The sequence below is a fragment of the Centropristis striata genome, chromosome 19 (genome assembly GCF_030273125.1).
Source record: "Centropristis striata isolate RG_2023a ecotype Rhode Island chromosome 19, C.striata_1.0, whole genome shotgun sequence".
In the NCBI taxonomy this organism is placed as follows: domain Eukaryota; kingdom Metazoa; phylum Chordata; class Actinopteri; order Perciformes; family Serranidae; genus Centropristis; species Centropristis striata.
This window is the reverse complement of record NC_081535.1, coordinates 21272651-21295107: the sequence shown is the minus strand read 5'-3', so window position 1 is coordinate 21295107 and position 22457 is coordinate 21272651. Positions and strand designations below refer to the sequence as shown.

The 22457-nt window shown below is 39.6% G+C and overlaps 1 protein-coding gene across 5 annotated transcripts in view; it reads right to left on the bottom strand.

Moving 5' to 3' along the window:
* Positions 1 to 212: 212 nt before the first annotated feature.
* The window catches only part of LOC131992217 (disabled homolog 2-interacting protein-like), a 207886-nt gene continuing 185641 nt past the window's right edge, over positions 213 to 22457 (bottom strand). For all 5 annotated transcript variants that reach the window (XM_059357702.1, XM_059357703.1, XM_059357704.1 and 2 more), the window contains 6 exons: positions 21392 to 21579; positions 16879 to 17767; positions 14302 to 14439; positions 7088 to 7290; positions 6309 to 6396; positions 213 to 4217 (listed from right to left, as the gene is read on the bottom strand). In XM_059357702.1, the coding sequence (XP_059213685.1) occupies positions 4050 to 4217; positions 6309 to 6396; positions 7088 to 7290; positions 14302 to 14439; positions 16879 to 17767; positions 21392 to 21579 (1674 nt within the window). In that variant the 3' untranslated portion in view covers positions 213 to 4049. The remainder of the gene's footprint in view (positions 4218 to 6308; positions 6397 to 7087; positions 7291 to 14301; positions 14440 to 16878; positions 17768 to 21391; positions 21580 to 22457) is intronic.

The window sequence follows — 22457 nt, the reverse complement described above, 5'->3', positions numbered from 1 at the left end:
CCAGCCTGTCACATCCCTCCATCATACCCTCCACTCTGCCTTTGGACCTCGAGTCTGAGCATATGGTCTCTCTAGCTGCTTGTCATCTATCTAGGCCTGCTTGAGTATTTAATGAACATGTGATTCATCTTCCACACACTCAAATTAAGCTTCATTTACATTTCATAAAAACAAAATGTCACAGAGAACAATGCAGACACAAGGCCACTGGATTTTTTAAAATAGCTAAATAAAACTTTAATAGGTCTAGTTGCAAATGTACATAAATTGCACAGCCACATTTTGTCAACACAAATTCCTCTGTACATTATTGTTTTGTCACTGTCGTCAAAGGAAGCAGAATCCAGCAAATACTTTATACTTTCAACATACTTACAAAAGTATTTTCTACAAGATAATAGAAAACATACAACATCTTTTACTTTATTTATAGCTTTATATTTTTGATTGATCTTTTGTCAGACTGGCTGAAGTGTGAAGAGTGAGTTTATGGTTTTCTGAATTGGAAAATTTGAACTGAGGTGGGAACATGGATGTGATAAATCAGTTTATAGCTGAGACGTCGAATTAGAAAGCAACATTAGTGCGTGTCTTCTACTTTACTTGTTGTGGATCTACTGATGTGGCATCCATGACAGCCTTATGCCAGTTTACTTTTATTATTGTGCACTGCAGTTTAAAGCAAGGTTATGTAACTTCTCCTGAACAACCCACACACTGCTGTTTTGCTAATCTACCGTCTTAACTAAATGCTCAACTTTAGTTTTTTAGGTAGGTGAACAATCGTTTAGTATTTAGAGAAGAACTTAATCAGTAATGTGCCTTGTACAGCAAAATGTATCTATAATTTGCTAATGTTCGCTCATCTTAGCCACCAAGGGCTACTCATCATAACAGAATGAAGGCTTAATAGTAGTTCAGCATAAATCTAATGCTAAGTTGGCAATACAGGACCACATGGGGATGAGTCAAAGTAAAAAAAAATGAATAAGAAATGTGCCTTTTAATATAAACTATAATTTGATAACATTAGCTAGCCATAGCCACCTAAAGCTAGTTGTAATAACAGACCATGTAAGGTTGTAATGTTAGCATCACAATTTCTAGCTGTTTAACTAGTGTAAATGATAAACAGTAGTTTAGCTAAACTGAATCAGTGATGTGCTTTTTACAGAAAAATTTGCTAAGGTTAGCCAACCATAGCCACCGAAGCTACTCGTCACAACACAACAGGAGCAAGGCTAAACGGTGGTTTAGCATTTAGCTAAAACGCTAAGCTATTGTTACAGAAGCAACAAACTGAATCAGTAAAGTACCTCTTTACAGCCAAATTCACCTACACTTTGCTAATGTTAGTTAATATTTGAAACCAAAACAACTGGTTAAAAAAAGACCATGTAGCATTTAGTGTGTGTATTGCTTAAACAATTCATTTTTAAGAATGTATTATTTCTACTGTCGAAAGTAACATAGTCTTGATTTAATCTCTGCAGTTGTACAATACTGTTTTAGGAATGAATGCCTGGTAAAAAATATGTTGAGGAGGAAAGTCCTACATCTCTGTGGAGCTGATTCTTCAGTCTGAGGCTATTCCTTTCTATTTAAACAAAAAGAAAAAGGTAACTCGTTATGCTTATCTGATGAAATTGTTTGTGAATGAGCTATACCAAAAATCCCTTTCTTAGGTTTTGAACTTTGCCACATTTTTAAACACCTGAAACAGGTGCTGTGCTTTAAAAACAAACAAACAAAAAAAGCTAATTATAAACACCAACCATTGAACGTAAAAGTGCATAGAGCTAGACTGATGAGAAATACAGGATTGTGTGGCATCCTCCCCGACTTCCCAAGAGTCAAACTCCTACTTAATCAGTTTTTTTGGCTAGTGATATTACACTCTAAATACAAAAAACAATAGCTTTAACAGGGAGAACACTGAAAGGTTAATTTAATTGTATAGTTCTACCCAATGAGGACAGATGACTGACTGAGCTATTTTGTATTTACAATATCAATAATGATACAGCAGAGTTTGAGCACAAGATACATTTACAAAAAGCTCTGTTAACATTAGGTAAAAATAGTGTGAGCATTTTATTTACACGTTCCCAGGCTGTCCAGCCTCTTGATGCACTCAATTATCATATATCCACTGTATATATGTCTGCAGCAAAGCATTCATCATCGTCATCATCACCTTCGAATTGGCAAAAAAAAATAAAAATAAAATGGTGATACTGACGCTACCATTGGCTCTAGAGCAAGGATGAAGCATGCAGAGCCTCACACTTTGATGTATACAGTCTGTTACAGGTAAGAAAAATGAATACAAAAATATACAAAATACAGATGCTGAGATGGTATGGAGCGATGAGAGCGATGCAAGGAGAGATAAGAAGGACCAAACCCCATGTTAAGACCAACTGTGAGTTAGCATCTTCACATTCAGAAGAACGAGGGATGAAATAGGAGTAAGAAAAAGAGAGAGAGAGGAGAGAGAGATGATGCCACTAGGATTAATAGAGTCACAGTTTGGATGCAGCATACTTCATTACCACTGACAAACAAAGCAGTTAGAGAGAAAATGTTGTAACTAAGGAGGCCATTATTACAACGGCTCACCAGTCCAGTGTATAGTATGAGCGAGTGTGTCTAAACACGTCTCTCATTAGCTATTGTGCTACTAGAGTGAGAAGACCACACATGTGACTCAAACCAAAAATCTAAATCTGGGTTTTATTGATCTGTGTCTTTAAGAGCAATGATTAGCACCAGATGAAGAACCGATCACTTGACCGTGCAAGTTGTGCAAGCTACGCTGGAGCTGTTTGGAACTACAGTGCAGAGATTTTTCCCCACACGTAGTGCATACTATATGTAAAGGGTGAAGCATTGAAGAATTTGAAAGTGGGGGTGACTGAGGCGATGGTGCTGATCACTGCTCGGTGTGATCGTCTCCTCCAGGGCTCTAAAGCAAGCTACACACTACAGTCTTTCATCGTAAGAGAAGAAAAATAAAAACTCCTAAATAAAGGGCTGCTTTTATATTTGAGATTATCAAATATAGATATGTGTGTATACTCTATAGAAGAAAAGAAATGCATACATCTATATTAAATTTCATTAATATAGTATCACATAGAATTTACTTTAGTGTTCATAATACATTTATGTGTGTACAAGTCTATTTTTGTATCCTTTACAAATCCACAGTATAAGTTGTGCCTTTTTTTGCAGAAATAGGGGAGCTGTGGGATAAAGTCGAGGTGTGTTCCTTACTTAAGGCGTTTCATGTACCAATAGCTTCTCTCAAAGTGCACTACATAGGGATGGAGGGGGGGGGGGGGGGGGAGCGGGGGCTCATCGGGACGCTCAGGAACACACCCAAGGAGTGGAAAGGGACATAAAGATAATTTTGGACTAAAAATATCTATTTTTTTGAGCTCCTATTTGGTTCTTTATAAACAATGACTTTAAAATAAAGCACTAGAAAGTAATCCTCTCGAGACAACTAACGTGATAATCCTCAATCCTGCGTGTTATTGTTTTTAAGTGGGTCCACTTGGTCGTCAAGAGGGTAAAGAATAAAGAGAGAGGAGGAGAGGAGGGTGACCGTATCTGGCGGTCGTCACTGTGTGTGGTTATATAGTGGTTTGTCCCAGGCGTAGGCAGGGTCTTGAATTGTCCCAGCGACTGCATACATCCACTGGCAAAGTGTCTGACTGATGGACAGCTTTGAGTTTCATATGTACAAGTTCTGCCCCGCCTCCTCTGGCCATCACCCTCGTAACGAAGGCCATCTGGTGATCTTGTCTTCTTGGGGATCTGTCTGTCACACTAAAGTCCCGCCTTTTTCTGAGTGATGACCTCACTCCTGCACTGGTGTCCAAAAAGTTATCTTCACAATGTCTGCTTTTTAAAAAACACACACACACCCTCGCAGTCTTTCAAACAGGCATGCAGCCGTGCATGCATGTAGACGTCCGCTCATTGAATAACTGTACACGCACAGGCACTCAGCACTCATTCGTGGGCAGATGCCAGCCCGTCTAGCAATTGCTGCTGTTCCTGAACTCTCCGTTTTCAGTGATCTGCAGTTTGGTGGGGTTGGTGGGGGAGATGCCGTTGCGGGTCTGCACACTGTAGCGCTCCTTCAGCTGGGTCAGAGCACTCATCAGACGGGCGTTGGCTGCATCCAAAGAGGCAATACGCTTCTCCTGCACACACACATAAATACAGTTAGAGACACATACAAATATTCAGAGATAAGCCACGATGATCTGTTCTTCCTCAGTTGGAGGTTGTGGAGCCTCATGCAAGAACATTTTCTTATTTTTATCCTGAACATTTCTTACTTTTTTTTGTGAGACTTGCATCTACAAGTCAGATTTCTCAAAACCCTCTTAAATGCACAAACTTGCCTCACCTATTCATAAGGAGGTGTGCAGATGAGACTTAATCATTAACATTATCAATGCCACCAAATTGCCATATAAGTATACCTATTATGCTCAATTTTAGGCAAGTTTTACTCACAAAAACGTTACCAAAGAGCAAAATAACAAAATTCAGCTTCAAGTCCTGCTTGAACTCGGCAGATAAAAATGTAACAGATTTCGCAGGGTAAGTTTAATGTTAGAAGAACCAAAAGAATAAAAATATTATAGATGTCATAGCAGTGGTGAGAAAAAGTTAAGAGAGAATGGTTTGACATAAAATTAGATGTCAAAAACACCCTGCTTAAACAAATATGCCATAAACTTTGTAATGTTATATTACAGTAGGTAATGTACTGGACATATGCTGGACAGCATCTTTTATAAAGACCCTGAGGCTGCTGTTAGACTGAAAGAGTTCTCTACAGTCACAAGCAAGACTGACAACTCGCAAGTCCTAAACTTTGAGTTCCAAGTCCTAAACAAGTCAGAATGCACCCTTCACCAAATGTATTGCAATTTAAACAACAGATTCATAAATACAAAAAAAATCATGCTTTCTCATTTTTCTATGTATTTGTTTAAATACATTTGTACAACTGAACTTCATCACATAAAACAGTAGTGCTGACAATGCATATAGCATGGATGGATGGATTGTATTTGCTATTTTCACGTCAAAGGGATCAAGTTCAAATACAGTCATGAGTCATTGGTGTTAAAGTCCAAGTCAAGGTGCAAGTCTGTTAGGATTTTGTCAAGTTGAGTCTAAAGTCATTAATTTTGTGACTCGAGTCACATGACCTGGACTCGAGGACACACCTCTGGTGAACACACTTATACTTTATACTCCAAATGAATTCAGATGTGTGAGTGAAGGCATTGTAAGTCTTAAGTCATGTGTTTTAGGGGAAACATCTGTAAATAACTTGTATTACACATTTCGGCCCATTCCTCATTTGTGTGAGAAAATGTGTGAGAAAATGCAGCAAATGATGCACCACTTACAAAAACATTGTCATTTTAAAAGGTTCTTGCATGAGGCTCACTGTGTTAATAATACAATGTAGGCAGCACTGAGCCACAGACGCAAACTTCCCTCCCTGTCTTTATAATGAGATTTTTTTTATTTTGGTTCCCTCTGTTCCCTGCATGTTTACTGACGGAGACAACTTATTGCCTTACTGTGGCCTGTTTGTTTGCAGATGCAAAGTCTCATTACTTTAGGCGTGAAGGAGATTAATCACCTACGCATGTTCTTGTCTGGGTTTGTGCAAATGTCATGGTGCACGATAGTTGTTTTTTCTATCTATTCTCTTGTAGAAAATCACTTTGACATTAATCTCCAATAATGCACATTTGTGCTTAATTTTATGTTTGCATACACATAATTTACACTTTCCCTAGCCTATAGAAGAAATGGTGTGACTGAAACAAACACTCCAACAACAGTGATGCCCACACAATTTTTTTCTGCTTAGTTTACAATTATATTCCCGACAATCGAGATTTTTAATTCCTTGCAGCCAGGGATTCGAAAGCAACACTTTCTTTCTTGTTTTCCAAGACAGATTTTAAACACAGTTTTATATGAATAAGAACCACATGGATTATAGAAGAGCTACATGTTGACAGAAAACGAGATAAGAAATTTGTAAATGTATGTTTCATAAGACAGAGAGTGGGAGGGAGCTGGGAAATTCGGCTCAGCCATTCAAGCTTGTCAGTGCCAGAGCTGCTATGAATTAAACATCTCTTTGTATTTCAGTATTTCCTCAAGCAGAGGACACAAGTGACAGCACATACAAATGTGAAACACGCAGACAGAAAGCATCTAAAGAGCCATATGCAACATGTCATGTGGAAACTGACCTGTGCATCTATGATCTTTTGTTTGGAGTCTACCACCGCCTGCATGTCTGAGTGATCCTTCTTTAGCTCCTCTTCCACCGACATTAACCTGCAAACAGGAACATTTTATTTAAAATCTTGAGAACATGAACAGAATTTGCATTTCCACAAAAAAATCGTCCTCTTCTTCTCCCTACCAAGGTTATTATAGTTAACGAAAACTAACGAATTAACGAAAACTAGAATTGAAAAAACATTTTCGTTAACTGAAATAAAAATAAAAAATTGTTTTTTGCTTTTTAAAAAAACGATAACTTACTGAAACTGTATTGTGTGGTTACAAAACTAACTAAAACTAACTAAAATTCTAGTGAAAATGTCCTTAGTTTTCGTTTTTGTCAACTTTTTTCATTCATAATTCAGTGTATTTATTTGAACATGCAACACATGGTAAATATGTTTACTGAGACTGGGATTCAAAACACCCAGAACTGTAAGAGTTAATAACCTTATTGGGGCTGAGATGGATAAACCAAAGGAAATAAAGGAAACATTTATTATGACCTCTTTGAATCACGCACCCAACATATAGCCCATTACAAAAAAAACTAAAAGTAACACTAAAACTAATAAAAACTAAACTAAAACTAAGCATTTTCAAAAACTAAAAACTAAACTAAAACTAGAAAACTCACTCTAAAAATGAACTAAAACTAACTGAATTTGAAAACAAAAATTCATAACAAAATTAAAACTAAAACTAATTAAAAATCCCAAACTATTTTAACCTTGCTCCCTACCTGCTGATGATGCCCTTCATCTGGAGGTCCTTGTCGTCCTGCTGTCGGCGCAGACGCTCCTCCGACTCCTCCAGCCGGGCCTGGTACTCCATCAGCACCTTCTGGGCCTGTTCGTCCTGACCTTTCAGACGGGCCTCGTACTCCTCCAGCTTCTGCACCGACGCCCGCAGCTTCTCCTGCAGCACGGCGATCTCCTGCTGGTACTGCACAAAGAGAAGCCGAGAGATGAGGAGATTCTCATCATCGCTTCAGTCATTATCATCATCATCATCAACCCTATCAGCAGGGTCCCCTTATTCATTACCATAGCTGACAAGTACAAAAAAGAAATGTCTCAGTCAGGCCTCAGATTATGTCCTGTTGTTACTGAGAGAGTATAATTTCGGTCTAGAATATAGAAGGGAATCACACGGTTCATTTGCAAGCCATTTGCATTATTGCACTTTCATACTAGACCTTAAAAAAGTTATTTTTTTAATCAAATTATCATTTTCTTTCCAATCAAACACTCCAACTAACATGGAAAAGCTTTCATTAACACCGACAAAGCTTTTATTGCAAAAAAAAAAAAAAAAGCGAAAAACTATTCAATTCAGCCATTTCCACAGTCAGACCACTGGTTCGGCTTTGAAACCAATGACCTGTTGAGAGGTTAAACTGGCGAAAAGCAGAGAAAGAAAAGAAAGGAACTTTAGGATGAATAAAGACAAAGAGGAGGTGAGGAGTGAGGGATGCAACCAGTGAAGTAGGAGTCTGTGATATAAGCTCTGAAAATCTCTCCCTGACCCCTCGCTGGACCTCAGAGAGGCTTTGAAGGAGTTTTCTTTGGTCTAGGGGGAAACTAATGGTAAAATCAAATCTCTTCTGGGTAGAAAAACACATTTCTTATAACAGTGCAGTATACTGTGATCAGTCAGCGTGTCACTGGAAGAGCAGAGAGAGTCAGACTACAGACAAGGAATCAGGAGTGAGAGCTTAGAGCCGTGCTGCAGCTCTGTGAGGCTGCACTGAACATATACTGTACTAACATCAGCATGCTCACAATGGCAATGTTAACATGTGTAATGTTTACTACAGGTATGCTCACCATTTTACTGACAGTAATGATATCATTTGCTAATTAGCACTAAATGCAAAGTACAGCTTAGGATGATGGGAAATGTGGTTTGTAAAACATAAAAACCTAATAACTTTAGGGGCAGTCCATGGCCTAGAGCAGGGATGGGCAACTGGAGGTCCGGGGGCCGCATAAGGCCCGCACCCTCACTTGAAGTGGCCCTCAGTACAACTACATGTATTTGAGCATAAAATCTTAAAGTTCAGTGTAAAAATGCACAAAATGACTTCTTGCAATTAATGTTGTCTGCTGTTATTGCACTATAAAAAAGAAATCACAGTAAATGTTTATTTTTTATTAGCTTCAAACCTTTTGTATTCCTATTTATACTGTTATACATGCATTTGAGCATGAAATATGTTAAGTTACTGCACTGAAAACATATTGAAAATCGCAGTTTCATCTTATCTGGTGAAGTGCACGGTCCTATATGTGGACCTGTGGTAGTGTCGATGAAAAGTTGTAGGAGGAGGTTGAATTTCCACATTGTGGGTTTTAATAAAGTAATTAATCTAATCTAATCTAATCGGAAATTTAGGACAAAAATTGTGCAAAACAATCGCCAAATTTATCACAATTCACCCTTAAAGGGTCATAAATCTGCTACATTTATGCCAATTCAATCGTTTTTAGACATTTTGCTGCAAAAACAAAACCTCATAGTGATACTAGAGGATCACCAAAGTCAGAAAAACTCAACCTCCATGAGTTTTTATACATTTTGTTGCAATACAGGCCAACTGACTGACACTGACATCTCTAAAGCCACGCTGCTAGCATGAGTAAAAGCTGTAATCAGATCTACAATCAGTTTGCCTTAAATCCTTGCCGTGCTTTGAATCACATACTAACTTACTATTTATACCTTGTATGATGTCAAATTGAGTATATAGCGCATACCGATTTCATTATATGTGGATTTTGCCTATGTGAGAAATGCCTCGATGTATACTACACTGGCAATCATTTCTTAGTATGCGGCATGAGCTTAATGTATGTACTCAACTGCCCCATAATGCATTGCATCTCTTCAGACTGTGCAATGGGAAATCTTGAGCCAGGCTAAAGCTGTTCATTTGTCACTTCATTAAGTTTTAATCTATTTTCAGGCTGAAAAGTCACCATTTAGACCCTCCAAATATGTGGTATGACACCGGTTCGAAATTTTGCTGCAAGGTTTTCAGAGATGAAACAGCAGCTGTCCGTCATTTCATGTAATGCAGTCACACACCTGATCATACTTCAGTCTGAACAGGACTGATGCAATAAATACTGTACTGTATGTAGGCAGTAGGTTAGAACATAGCCATAGTGTTTTCAGTTGTTGCAGAAAATGCTGCTTTCTAGCTGATAATATCAACCTGATCCTGACAAAATTCACTTTTATTATAGCTCACAGTAATACAATCTCTATCAACATTAAAATATCAATCATTCAATCAATAGTTGACCATTATATCTGTGTATTATACCTGAACATGATGATCCAGCCATTACTGATGACAGACTATGAGAGCGACCCTGAGTGATCAGATTCAATAACACACAGCGAGGATGCTGCTGGAATCATTCATCTTTCCGCTTCACCTTCTACTTATTTTCCCACGTCACTCTCCTGCCCACCTCTGGGACATTTTTCCCATCATCCCACTCTTCCCAGGAGGAATTGTGACCTTATATAGATTTATCTTATCGGCTCCTCTTCCCTTTTTCCCCCACGCTTCTCTCCACCTCTAACATCCCTCTGCTCTTGTCACCAGATCCCCTGAGAATGAATGACATCTACTGGATCTGTAAATGCTTTTGTCCTGCACTGCTCTCTCTCAAACACATTATACATTAACTCGGTACTCATCATGTCTTTCTCTATGCCAGTGGAAGGCTGCGAGACAAATCTGGCCCACCAATTACCATAGTTTACATAAGATCTTTCACATTATTTTAATAAGATTTATTGTAGATAATGTGAATAAAAGACTAATTTCAAAACACAACAAATAAGACCTTATAACATTAGAAGCAATGTCTTATTCTGCACAGTGCATGGTGCTGAAATGAAGCCTGCATTCATTCTTTAAATGTATTCTGAAATGAAATAAAAGAAATAAGCAAATAAAACATAATGAAACAATAAAGGCCTGTTTCCACTCCAAACCGGCCTGTGGTTTAACATAAATGCTTACCCCTGCACTACACTCTGTCCTCTTATCTGCACCCTCTCTATCTGTCTGATAAGATTAACTCAGAGCTGGGCTGTCGACTAACAGATTACTTCGTTTTTTATCCACAGATCTGTAAAAATGGGTTTCTCCACAAAGAATCATGCAAAAGCACAACTTTTAATCTTGTGTTTACCAGAAATGTGCTCATAAGTTTCCCGGAAATTAGTCATTTAGCGTAAAAAATTACTAAAACAACCAATTAGTCAACTAACAGGCAGCCGTAACTCAGAAAAAAGCAAAATACTGATGGAATAAATACAGAATGATTCAGATATTTTTCTCCTCATTACTCCTGATCTTATTTTCAGTCAGGTATTTTGGCTGTGTTTCAATATTTACTGTAATATATTTTTGCTGGAATATAACCCCATGTCTTTGCATCACGGACATTTCATAAGTATATAAATAAATAATATACACAAAGGAGATGTGAGATGTGCACAGGTCCTATTTATTATAAACATAACAGTTCTTCATCTCAGCGTTTTTTTTTGTTATTTGTTACTGTTCTTTGATAATGTGCGTTTGAAATTCAGCTAACAGATGTAACTAATAGAATTAACACATCTGAATATTGATAAAACAGAACGGGACAAAAGAGAGTGGGAAACAAATACGCTTTGAACAGATGCATCTCTGCACCTGCTGTCCTGAGGATGATCAAGGTAAATTGTTTATCCAACCAAACCAACATTGAACTCTTTCATTCACAGGACACAATTGAGTCAAAATGGAAGAGAAAGAGTTGGACAATGTATGAAAACCCAACCAGGAAGTTCAAATACTAGAAGGAGGTTTTCATATACATTATTTATCTCTATTTTTGTCTATCCAGTAACAAAAATCTACTTTTGCTACTGTTGAGTTATATAGTTAATGAAGGAGTTCAACTTAAATGTATTTTTTTCTGTAATAAAAAACATATAACTAACTGTCAAAATGGATTTCAAAATCAGATCAGCAGAACAATGTCAGTGCTTCTAACAGGTGCCATTATTTGCCATTCATGTCACCTCAAATTCCTGTATATGATTGCATTTTTGTATATTTATTTATGATTTTATCTGCCCCTGTTTGTACAACCACTTCCCAAAAAGTTGGTGAAAATCATAAATAAAAACATAATGCAGTGATTTGCAAGTCTTTTTTTTAAACTACATTCAACTAAATACAGTAGTAGTAGTAGTAGTAAGACAATATATTTAATATTCAAACCTTTTTTAGATATTGTAATTCAATGGTACATTTCTGATTAAATAAAGGATAAATAAAATAAGCAAAATGAATAATAATGATGTAAATTGTTTGATTAGGAAGCCCACAATTAAATAAAGAAGGCCTATCTATCATGCAACTTGGGTGAATATAAGAATAATATATGATTATTACATGAGTGATCAATAAAAGCAACAAGTTCACTATAAAGCGTATTCTCTGTGATACAGCATAGTATTGAATTCATTTTCTTTTTTATAAGCACTTTATGTTCCCTTTTAATTCAGTTTCTTTTCTCAATATGAGCTTATGTACAACATATGACAGTTATTATTAGTGCAGTTGGAAATGTAGTATTATCTCCCAATAAATTATGAAAAATAACTCCCATCCTTTGCAGTGACAGCAACATTCATCCTCTGCTTCTTGCAGAATCAAACATCAGGATAAAAAATTGCACAGAAGAAAAATCCAACCTTGCTGTGTTTCACATTTATTATGCAGTGAAGCAGTTGCTCATATATATATATCGAGAGGCATTCAACTGGAAAATTAAAAGTCAAATAGCATTTGTTGTTAAATTAAAAAAATGCAAATAGTATCTTATTATTTGATTTCCTGGATTTTCTATTTTGATGTCTGCTCCTCCTAACAAGACACATGCGTGCCCTCATTAGTCACAGAACACTAGATATATACAGTATATGTAAATGGAGTGAAAGCTTAAAATGGCTACAGTAGGGCCTGTATTGTTAAGACTGTATCGACCATTAGCTGCAGCCTGTGTCTAAGCTGCTGTGGAAGATGTACTGTTTTCCAATCCTCCTCTTGTTGCTGCTCGGCTATTTTAAGGTGGCTGCTGCTTCTTTGTTAAGACTCAAGTTATTGCCTTCTTTGGTTGCTCTCCCTGCCTGGGCTGCTGGCTTCTATAAAGTATGAGCTATGTTAGGATGACAGGTTTGTATTCATTATGGATGGGGCAAAAAAGGAAAAAAAATGGGAGAGCATGTGGCAGCCAATCAAAGCAAGTGAAGCTGAGGGTGAATGGTTGTAAAGGTTGCAGAGAAAAAGAAGCAGGAACGAAGGCAGAGGAAGCAGCAAAAAGCCTCTTTCTGTCTCCGTGTCTCTCACATAGATGCAAGCGCACACAAGCTCCAACATGTCTGTGTGAATGTACTGCATGTGCATACACACACACATACACACACACCTGCTTGGGGCTTTATAGTTCATTCCAAAGATGGTAAGGAAAGACGGGGGAAGTTATGGGGGTGTTATTCAAGGTGAAGGGGGACATTTTTTTTAATGAAGTAAGAACGTTAGAACTATAATATCCAATACTGTTGAAGTCTCACTGCAAACTGGATTTCTCCAAGTTACTTTTCATGTCGAACAAAGACAAAAGACAAGACAGTTTTTGATATTTACGTCATCCAAATGCAGTCATTAGTCATTTATTGATCGACAGCTGTACTTATTTTCATTGTCAATTCTTTGATTTGGTTACTTTTCAGGCAAAACGCCAAATATTCCCTTTTTCAAAGTGAGAATTTGATGCTTTTTGTGGTATATATGATAGTGAACTGGGATTCTGTGGATTTTGAATTGAGTGACATGTCCTTGGGTTGTCAGAAATTATCACAGGTATTTTCCACTGTCTTCTGACATTCTATGGACCATGATTATTGAGAAAATAAGCAGCAGAGTATTGGTAATTAAAAAAGTATTTGTCCTGATATTCAATACTGGCTGTCTGACAACCAAGCAGATATTCCTTCCTGTTGCCTCTTGTTGTTCACACAAAATGTGAAGCAACTTTTCATGTGGTGCGGTTACATACGGTCAATGCAAGAGATGTGAATTCACAAATGGAGATGCATCCTTTTGATTCATTAAAAGCAATTAAATCAGAGCAATATCTGTTTTTTAGGGGGTTTATACTGCTGTAGTAGCTCCGTAGCAGCAGCCATTCAGACTCTTATTCACAGATCTGGGACTTTCTCAACAGATACTAAGTAGCAATAGTGGTTATTTCGGCCGTGGTTGATGAAGAAAAAAAATGGCGTTGTTGGTATCTATGCCTAAGCGGTTTGAGCGAGTAATGCAAACAAACACAAATGACCCTCCGGTCAAACTTGACCCGCAAGCCGAAAATCTGCTTTTAAATCTTTACTACGTTTTGTGTGAACACATCTTAATATCTCTCTGCCATTATTGCTGATGCTATAACTTTCCTGCAGTTGATAGCCACGACTGGGTTCACTGCGGGCAAATAACATCCCAGAAAAAAAAACATCACTGAGAAGGCAATTTCAGGAAAATAGGAGATTGAGGTATTACGGGGTCACATGCAGAGCCAGACTGATCCACAATATATCCTATTTACCTCAATTTTATGTATTAAATGCGCATATTATGACTTTAAGTGACAATTTGGGCATGACTAAGAGACCTCAGGCTTAGAGGCAGAGTGGGAATAAATCCAGCAGACAATTAAGTGAAGAAGGGGTGTTTTAAGGAGGGAGGTGTATGCAGGAACTAATGAGGGGAAAAGAAGGAAAGAAAGGAGAGTTAAGTAGGGGGATCAGGGCTGAAGGTTGAGGTGGATTGTGAAAGGAGGGGTTGGTAAAGGTCAAAGGTTGGATGAGGAGGCAGGTTACCTTCTCCACCTGAGTCAGATCCTCTCTGTTTCTCAGTGACTCGGGCTCCATCCCCTCATGGTCTAAATACTGCACATTCATATTCAATAGCCAGGCTGCTGTGCGGTCCAGCGCACTGGGGTTCACTGGGGAGGGGGCCTAGTGAACACAACACAACACACACACACACACACACATGAGCGGAGTGCAAGTGACAGGGAGGGGAAGGGGGGGCAGGTTGCAATAACAGCACAGAAACAACAGAAATAAGCTTGAAATGCACCAAATCATCTGGACTCAAAGCAGCAGGTGGAATGGATACACACCCCTGTTTTCAAGCTCACGCATACACCAGAGCACACACACCTCGAAGATTTAAAATATGTGCGAGTGTGTACGCCGACAGTGTCATACCAGCAGCGAGGAAGGTAAATACTGTAAGAATAAATGAGAGAAATAGAAATCAGCCGGGAGGCAGATACCAGCAGTTAAGGTGTGTGTGTGTGTGTGTGTGTGTATTTCTCTCTGCCAGTGATGGACAGATGAGTAGAGAAGGAGGCCGTGGGCTGTTACAGTACATGAGAGGAAACGTAGGATGTTTTTATAGTCCAGCACACTCTCATTAGCATTGAGGGCTTTTAAAAGTCTGATATATCGGAATCTGAATGGCTGCTAATGGACAGAATCAGATAAAAGAAAAAAAACATCAGCCTTCAACTAAAATGTATAATATTCCACTACATTTTTGGCTTCAGTACCTTCAATAGTGACTCTACATTGAGTTAAGACATAACGGGGATAATAAGGGGATTAGATTCTTTTGAAGGGTTGTATGAGGTACTTTTTATAGTCATTTTTACCCACAGTGGATGGTGGTCTGCACACCCTCAGTTTGACACTTCATGACAATGGTTTGTCGTACTCCGACACTGCCCCTACTGTTCAGGTGTGTTTTGCATTGTAGCATTCATTTCTGAGCTTGTGCACAACCAACGCTACAAGCAAACGCACGACATGTGAGGCAGCCGTCATGCGCATGCAAAAGTATAATTAAAAGCAAATATATCTATGTGTGTCCATAAAAAGTGCTTGTTTTTGCCACTGACAGGCTCAGATTGTTCTTTTAAGTGTCTGACAACATTATGGACAGGTCCCTACAGTGAAGGAGAAGGGAAGAAGCCTCATTATGAAATCCTGTGAGAGGTGACTTGTTGCTGGGAGACGATGGTGCAAATGAAGAAGGGAGTGCCGGCAACAGTTTGTTATGTAGGGAGCGCAGAAATCATAGAGGTCATGTAAAGGATTTTCCAATGTCATGGCTGAATATTTATGATTGAACAATGTGGACCAAGTGTTTGAATTTGATGGCCACCCGTTTTTATTTGAGACAGAGTAAATGGATAATGAGCTCCTGCAGATTGAAGAGCGGACGGGGAAAATAAGAGGGTGAAGCAGGTGCTGCAAGGCTGCAAAGCTCAGGAGATTGGTGGTGTTCCTGTTGGTGCTGTGACCCTCTGCACACAGACGAAGAATGCCTGTGGTGTAAAGAGTGGCTGCCTGATATTCAGATTTCAGAACGAGACTTCTCCTTGAGCAAAACTTTGTTAAACACAATTTCAAACAGATTGAATCATGCAGAAGGTAAATGTTCTCTGTAGGGTCCTTTCCTTAATGTTGTCAGACACTTATAATAACAATGTGAGTCTCTCAATGGAAAAAACAAGCACTTTTAGTGGACATTGATGGTGAACAATTGCCTGTAGGATTAAACTGAGTTGTGCCTGTGTTGTGGCTGCTGGCTGCACTCAATACTGAACCAATTTATAAAATGTTTGTCCCCATTAGTTACACAAATGCACTGGATAATAGTGTCCAGGTTGAAGTTTCCCTTTAGGCTTTGCTATTTCAGCGACTGATAGTTTGTGCTGACTTCCCCTCACATTCAAATTAAATGAAGGTTTATCAGTAAATCAATCCTGCAGACTTTTCCATAGAGAGGAGAGCAAAGCATTATGGTTAATATGCAGATGCACTCCCCTTCAGCCAAAGGGCAACCACTGACCAGAGATTTTAATTACAGCCTATAGACCGCCAATATTGAACATAGACTAACAAGCGAAGGCGCTGAAGAAACAAACAGAAACCTCCCGCTGTGATGACACACACTGTATCAATACACTGACCCAGAAATATCCTGTATGTTTGTATTCATTGGGTCTGCTTTCTGTTGTCGTGTGAGCACATATATATCGCTTGTTAATGAGATGCTAATTGTGCTTCCACCACCCTCATTCTTAGCCCATTAAACTTGACCAGTAAAACAGTGGTGAAGTGATGAGCTGCCTGTATGCAAATTACTGTTATTACACACACAAGGACTGTAGTTCATTAGGGCACAATGTGCAGAGTGTCAGTGCTGAGTCCACCCACACAGCCTTCTTCAACATGCTATGAGACAAATGGGCGTTTTGTAATAGGAACTTTTTCCATCACTGTAATTTCAGGTGATTATATAGCCTGAGACGGCTGTAGCTGGCTGTCTTGAAAAGTGGCTTAATTAATGTCATCTTTAATTATTGCACTGTAAGTTTCACATACCTGTTTGTGCTGAGCCCTCTGCTTGGTCTCAGGACTGTCACCTTTGGAGGAAGAGGACTGCTGTCGTAACCGCGCGCTGCTGCCAGGCCAGTCGGGTGAAGATGTCATCATGTTGCCAGAGGAGGGACGGGGGTAGGGTCCGCTGTTGAGCAGATTTGGGGGTGTGCGGCCGCGGGAAATGTTCTGAGGCGGAGGTTGATCTATCCTTCGCTGCGGCCCGGCGCTGTTCTGTCTGGGGACAGTGGGCTGGTGCTGTGTTTCTGTGAGGGACAGCTGTCGGCGGTTAAACTCCCCTGAACGCCTGGTGTACTCGTCCCCGCTGCTGCCCCCTCCTCCACCTCCTCCTCCGCCGCCATGGTTCAAGAAGGCGTGCTTCCCTCCTGGTGGTCCGTCGTCATTGTTGCTATGGGAACTGACAGAACTGTGGCACTCTGAGCCCGAGTCGGTCATTCCGCGAGGGGACACGGGCAGGCAGGCTGCCATCTGGTAGACCGGGTTCTGGAAGGAGAGGGGGGCTAGTAGCTGGGCGGGTCGGCCTGGGGTGCTTTCTGTGGCCAGGGTGCTGGGGGTCTGGCCTGGCCTCCTCAGAGTGGGACCTCCAGGGATGTTGCCCTGTGGGACTCTGGCTGCCCAGCCTCCTCCAGAAGGTGTACCTTCACCCAGGATGTCTGAGGAGCTGGGACCTGGTCCACCTTCCAGACTGCGAGGGTCCTGGAGGTCCACCATGGACAGACTCTTGCTGCCATTAGCCATGCCCAGGTCGGGTTCATTGGTCTCAGAGTAGCTTGAACTGCGTGCTGGGGAGGGCTGGATCCCTGAGCTCCTTGTCACGAAGAATAGGTCCTTATTTTCCGGGGTAGGGGAGGGTAACCTGGTGAAATCCACTAATCTGAAAGACACAGACCGAAAAATAAAGTAAGTCTGGTGTACATATTGAAACCTCAGCCAAGTGAGATCAGTCACAAGTGATAACCTTGAGCTTTGGACCCACAAAAAGTTAAAACATCATTCTGTAGTTTTCACCATATGTATATGTATTTATAATACATTTTCAAATCTAGCCAGAAATAACAATGTGTAACAACATGACACAAAATAGGATAAGATGTCATAAGATCAGTACAATTAACAAAATGATCAAGAAGATGAATATAAGAGTTCTCATCATAAAAAACACCTTAGGTAACAATACACCCATAGTTAATCTGCTCTGGTATATTAACCTGGAGCATTTCTCCTTGGTTCAATTTTTATTCACATAGAAAAAACAAAACCTGAGCAAATCAAAATGCAATCTACATGAGAACGTTCACTCTGCCTATTGGCCAGAGGTGGGAACAAGAAAGTAAAAATAGGAATAAAGTCCTGAGTTCTGAACTTTTGCATATTTCTGTGGGAGAAACTTTGCTATGCAATTTAACCTGGGGAAATGGAGTTGGCATTTTCTCTTAACCTCGGTAATTAACTGAGCAATATACCAGGCAGAAGTACCAGTGGAATACCGAATGTGCTATGAGGAAATGTCTTGACTGCTCATTCTTCTGCTAGCTGCTGCTGCTACTACAACCACAAAAGTGGCTACAGCACACCTTGCTACAGGAGCTGTCCAACTTGTAGAGTTGGGTTGGATTGAGGTTGGATGACATTGTGACCATGTCTTTTCAAAGCTCTCAATGCGGTTGATTTGGTCCACACCGGAGTGCAATAACTGTGATCACACCTGCCCAAACGAATCACACCAGAGGGGAAAATGAACCAGAGACCACTTCAACCGGACAACCAAGTTACCCTAGAGTAGTTTAGCATTTAGCTAAAATGCCAAGCAGTTGTAGCAGTAGACTTAACAGCAGAACAAGTGGAACTAAATTAGTAATGTGCTCCACATGACTAATAATTTGAAATTAACTATTTGCATTTTTACAACCTTTCCTGTCCTCTCCTCTCTGCTCTGTGTAAACAGCCTGCGGTTCTGTCCGATTTTTAGTCAATATGTGTCGTATGACACAATAATTTAATGCTTTTAACAGGATCTAGTTATTCTGACCGGTTTATTTTTGGCAACCTCTTAAATGACACTTGTAGAATTAAGTGATTTTGACAGAAATATCCCAATTTTAAGCTTTGTTTTGGCTACTTTTTCTATGATAATGCCTGTTTTGACAGTTTCTTCCTACCTTAAATGTGGCAATCTTTTAAAGAAATCATACATTTTAATGGTGGAGTTCAGAGGGTTAAACAGCAAAATTAGTTGTTAACAAAACATTGTAAGCTACTGGTCATAACAGAGCTAGTAAGACTGTAGCAGCAAAACCTAAACCGTAATTTGGCATTTGGCTAAAGTACAAAGCAAGAGTGAGAGTAGCAGAAGTGGAATAGAGTCATAAGGCCAGGTTTTGTGGATGTGTGGCCTCTGCACTCATTTGGTCTGTCCCCCGTTCCCTCACCTTCCCTTCCTTCCTTCCCTTTCCGCCGCCAGATGGAGGCTTTATTGCCAGAAAGACGATTACCTTGACAGACGTGATTTATCTTCCAATAATCTCTGTCATTCACATCACGCTCATCTCCTCCCTCTTTCTGTGTCCTTCTCCCTCTGTTCCATTACCCTTCCTATCCAACTTCTTTCTCCTCTTCATTCTGCTCAATTTCTTCCCCTCTCTCAATCTCGACCCTGTCTCCTTTTCTTTCTCCTACTCTTTATGTCACCGGTTGGTGGATGAGAAGCAATTAGGTGAGAATCGTGAGCTCATATGAATGCCGTTTCGGTATCACGGTGCGCTGATGAGGCACACACACTGACACACATACGTCAATATATGAGCAAACAGTTACTGTGATAAAGTAAGGGGGGGTTGGGGCTTTGACATCAGGTTATATAGGGACATCACTTAATTAGTTCTATTGATCCCGGCCCTGATAATGACACCAGCTGTCTGACTCTCTTCCTGCTGTCTCATCTTCCTGTTATGTACAGTATGATCTCATCTGCCTGCCTGTGTTATAGTGTTGTGTTTACTGGTGTTTGTGTCTGGCTATTACTCATATATCTCTGCTCCTGTTGGTGCCTGGGCCTTTAATGTTAATCTTTCTAAGTGTCACCTTGCCATTGTTCTGCCAGGGAGTAAGAGGACGGGAGATAATCGAGATAAGGTGCTGTCACAGTGTGTATTCATCTACTGGAGAGTAAACGGGGTTTCATCTGGCTGATGTAAACAAGCAGGGGTGACACTCACACAGTGTCATGGCCTCGGCTGACAAACATTAACACTCAGCAGAAGTGCTACTTTGTGAATGCAATCTATTGCAGAAGCAAAGCGCCCTTCATGTTTCCAGTAGGCGGAGGGATTTATTGGTGACCGACCTTCTACAAACCGGTGAGTTCATTCCATTTGGAGAATAGCTGCCTATTTTTAATTTTTAATTTAGTAATAAAAGTACTGTTGAAGGACTTTTTATTTTGGTTAAATAAAGACAGAGTTTTGTACATTTAGTCCTTATTATTAATTGCACTTCAAAAACTCAAACGACACTTCTTAATTATGCAGAGGAGGACCGCAGAACCACACAGCCTTAATGTATTAACTATCCTATATTTATGGCATATATCCGTGCCAGCAGCTGTACCACCAATATACATTAGCTGCCTGTTCACTGTCAGTTACATATTCTGTGCTGCTCACTTTTACACATGCAAATAAACTCCAATATAGAGAAATAGAAAACTAGATAGGTATTGGGAGAGCAAAGATCTCCTCCAAGGCCAATTCTGACTTATTGTGCACCTTGAATGGTCCCATTTTTATGAGTTGGGAAGTTGTTCTTCTGACTTGTTTGTGTTAATGAGCCTCAAGTCCTAATGCGTAAACAACCTAGACGCAAAGAAGTTGCATCATATTTTTTTTCTCGAATCATTTAACGGACAGTAAAGAAACAGATCAGGTGAGCCAGGGTAAGGGTTACCATACATTTAGAGATATTGTTCTGACTTCATGTGAATTTTCTAAGTTGGGAAATCACTTTTCTAATTATTACAATGCCACATGAATGTCGCATTAATGTCTTATCTTGTAATATTAATGGAAAAGAAAATGAATACCGTAAGTCTATCTCCTCAGTGATTCGTATATGCTCCAAAATTTTATTGTATATTTTTTTGGCTAATGCTCCACCCTTTTACCCTTTTTAAGTTTCATGGGAATTGGGCGAGAGGTTATTATGTAACCCTGCTGACCATCTGACAAACACACCGGGCTAGAAACATAACCGCCTTGGGAAAGGTAAAACTAAGTTCAATCTTTGAGGTCCCCAGAAAATTTGAATTTTTCTGGATGTTGATTAAGGGGTCCTGCTGTGTTTCACACACTGCATCTAATTATCCTCTGATCCTTTATTGATGGTAAAAAAAAATAACCACCAAACAGTGTCATCTGCATACATGAATGACCTGTGTGTGTGTGTGTGTGTGTGTGTGTGTGTGCATGTGCATGTTCGAGATGAGATACTAAATATATCCTACCCTGAAAGGTCATTGTCTATGACCATCTTCTGCAGGCCGGTGGAGATGCTGCAGCTCGCCTCAGCGGGGGGCAAGCCCATATGCTCCGAGGATTGTCCGGGTGTCATCTGGACGCAGGACGGGTTGGACAAAGCGGTGCTCACCTCTCGCAGGATCCTGGGCAGAGGACCCAGCTTGGAGGCTGCACTCTGCAAACAAAGAAACACAATTATGTGTTAAGCCAAATTAAATATTACTCTGGACCACTTCAGCTGGGGCATTAATTGGATTTAATTTCCTCTTGCTGTTTTGTTGAATTTGACATTTGCATATTTTTTAGACCTAGTTATTTTCCCTATGCCATGCAATCAACTCTCTTATTCAGACAACATAGTGAATAATAAATCAGGCTGGCCAGTCTGATGGACTCCTCCAGACTCACTGAGATCTCTGAATTATTGAAAGACAAGGTTTCAGAGCGCTGCATGCTCTACACCCCCACAAAAAAACTAAAAAAAACCCTGCCCTTTATCTAATTATTACCAGTTTCCCATCTGCTTCCGTAGCTAATGTAAACGTCCTTGTAAATCCATTAATATGCCTCACCCAACCTCTGAGGCTTCACAGTGTTTTCCCCTTGTGCACTGTTTATGTAATGCAATAATAAATTATTGATTGCTGCACGATAAACATCCTAATGTAGTCTAAGCATGTTTTCAAATCCTCAAGCTTGTGATAATGAAGTGAAGACCTCTGGACCTGCAATCTATATATCTCTATTTCATTTTGATAAAAAACCAAAGCATTCCAATTCACAGTAATTTGAATTATTTTATACAGAACGGTGCTGTGCAATGAAATTATAGCATACCATTATTCACTTTCATTTTTGCTGCAAGTCTCAGTATAATGTCCCTGACCCTAAACTTGATCCATCATATTCATATTTTTGCTTACAAAACATGTTGCAAGGGGAACTTTGTACGCAATATGTGCAAAAATATGTGATTTTTCCTTCAAGCTTCATGTCTGCAAACCCATGTCTAATTGGGGCTACATTTACACTCATTTAGCAGAGACTTTAGTC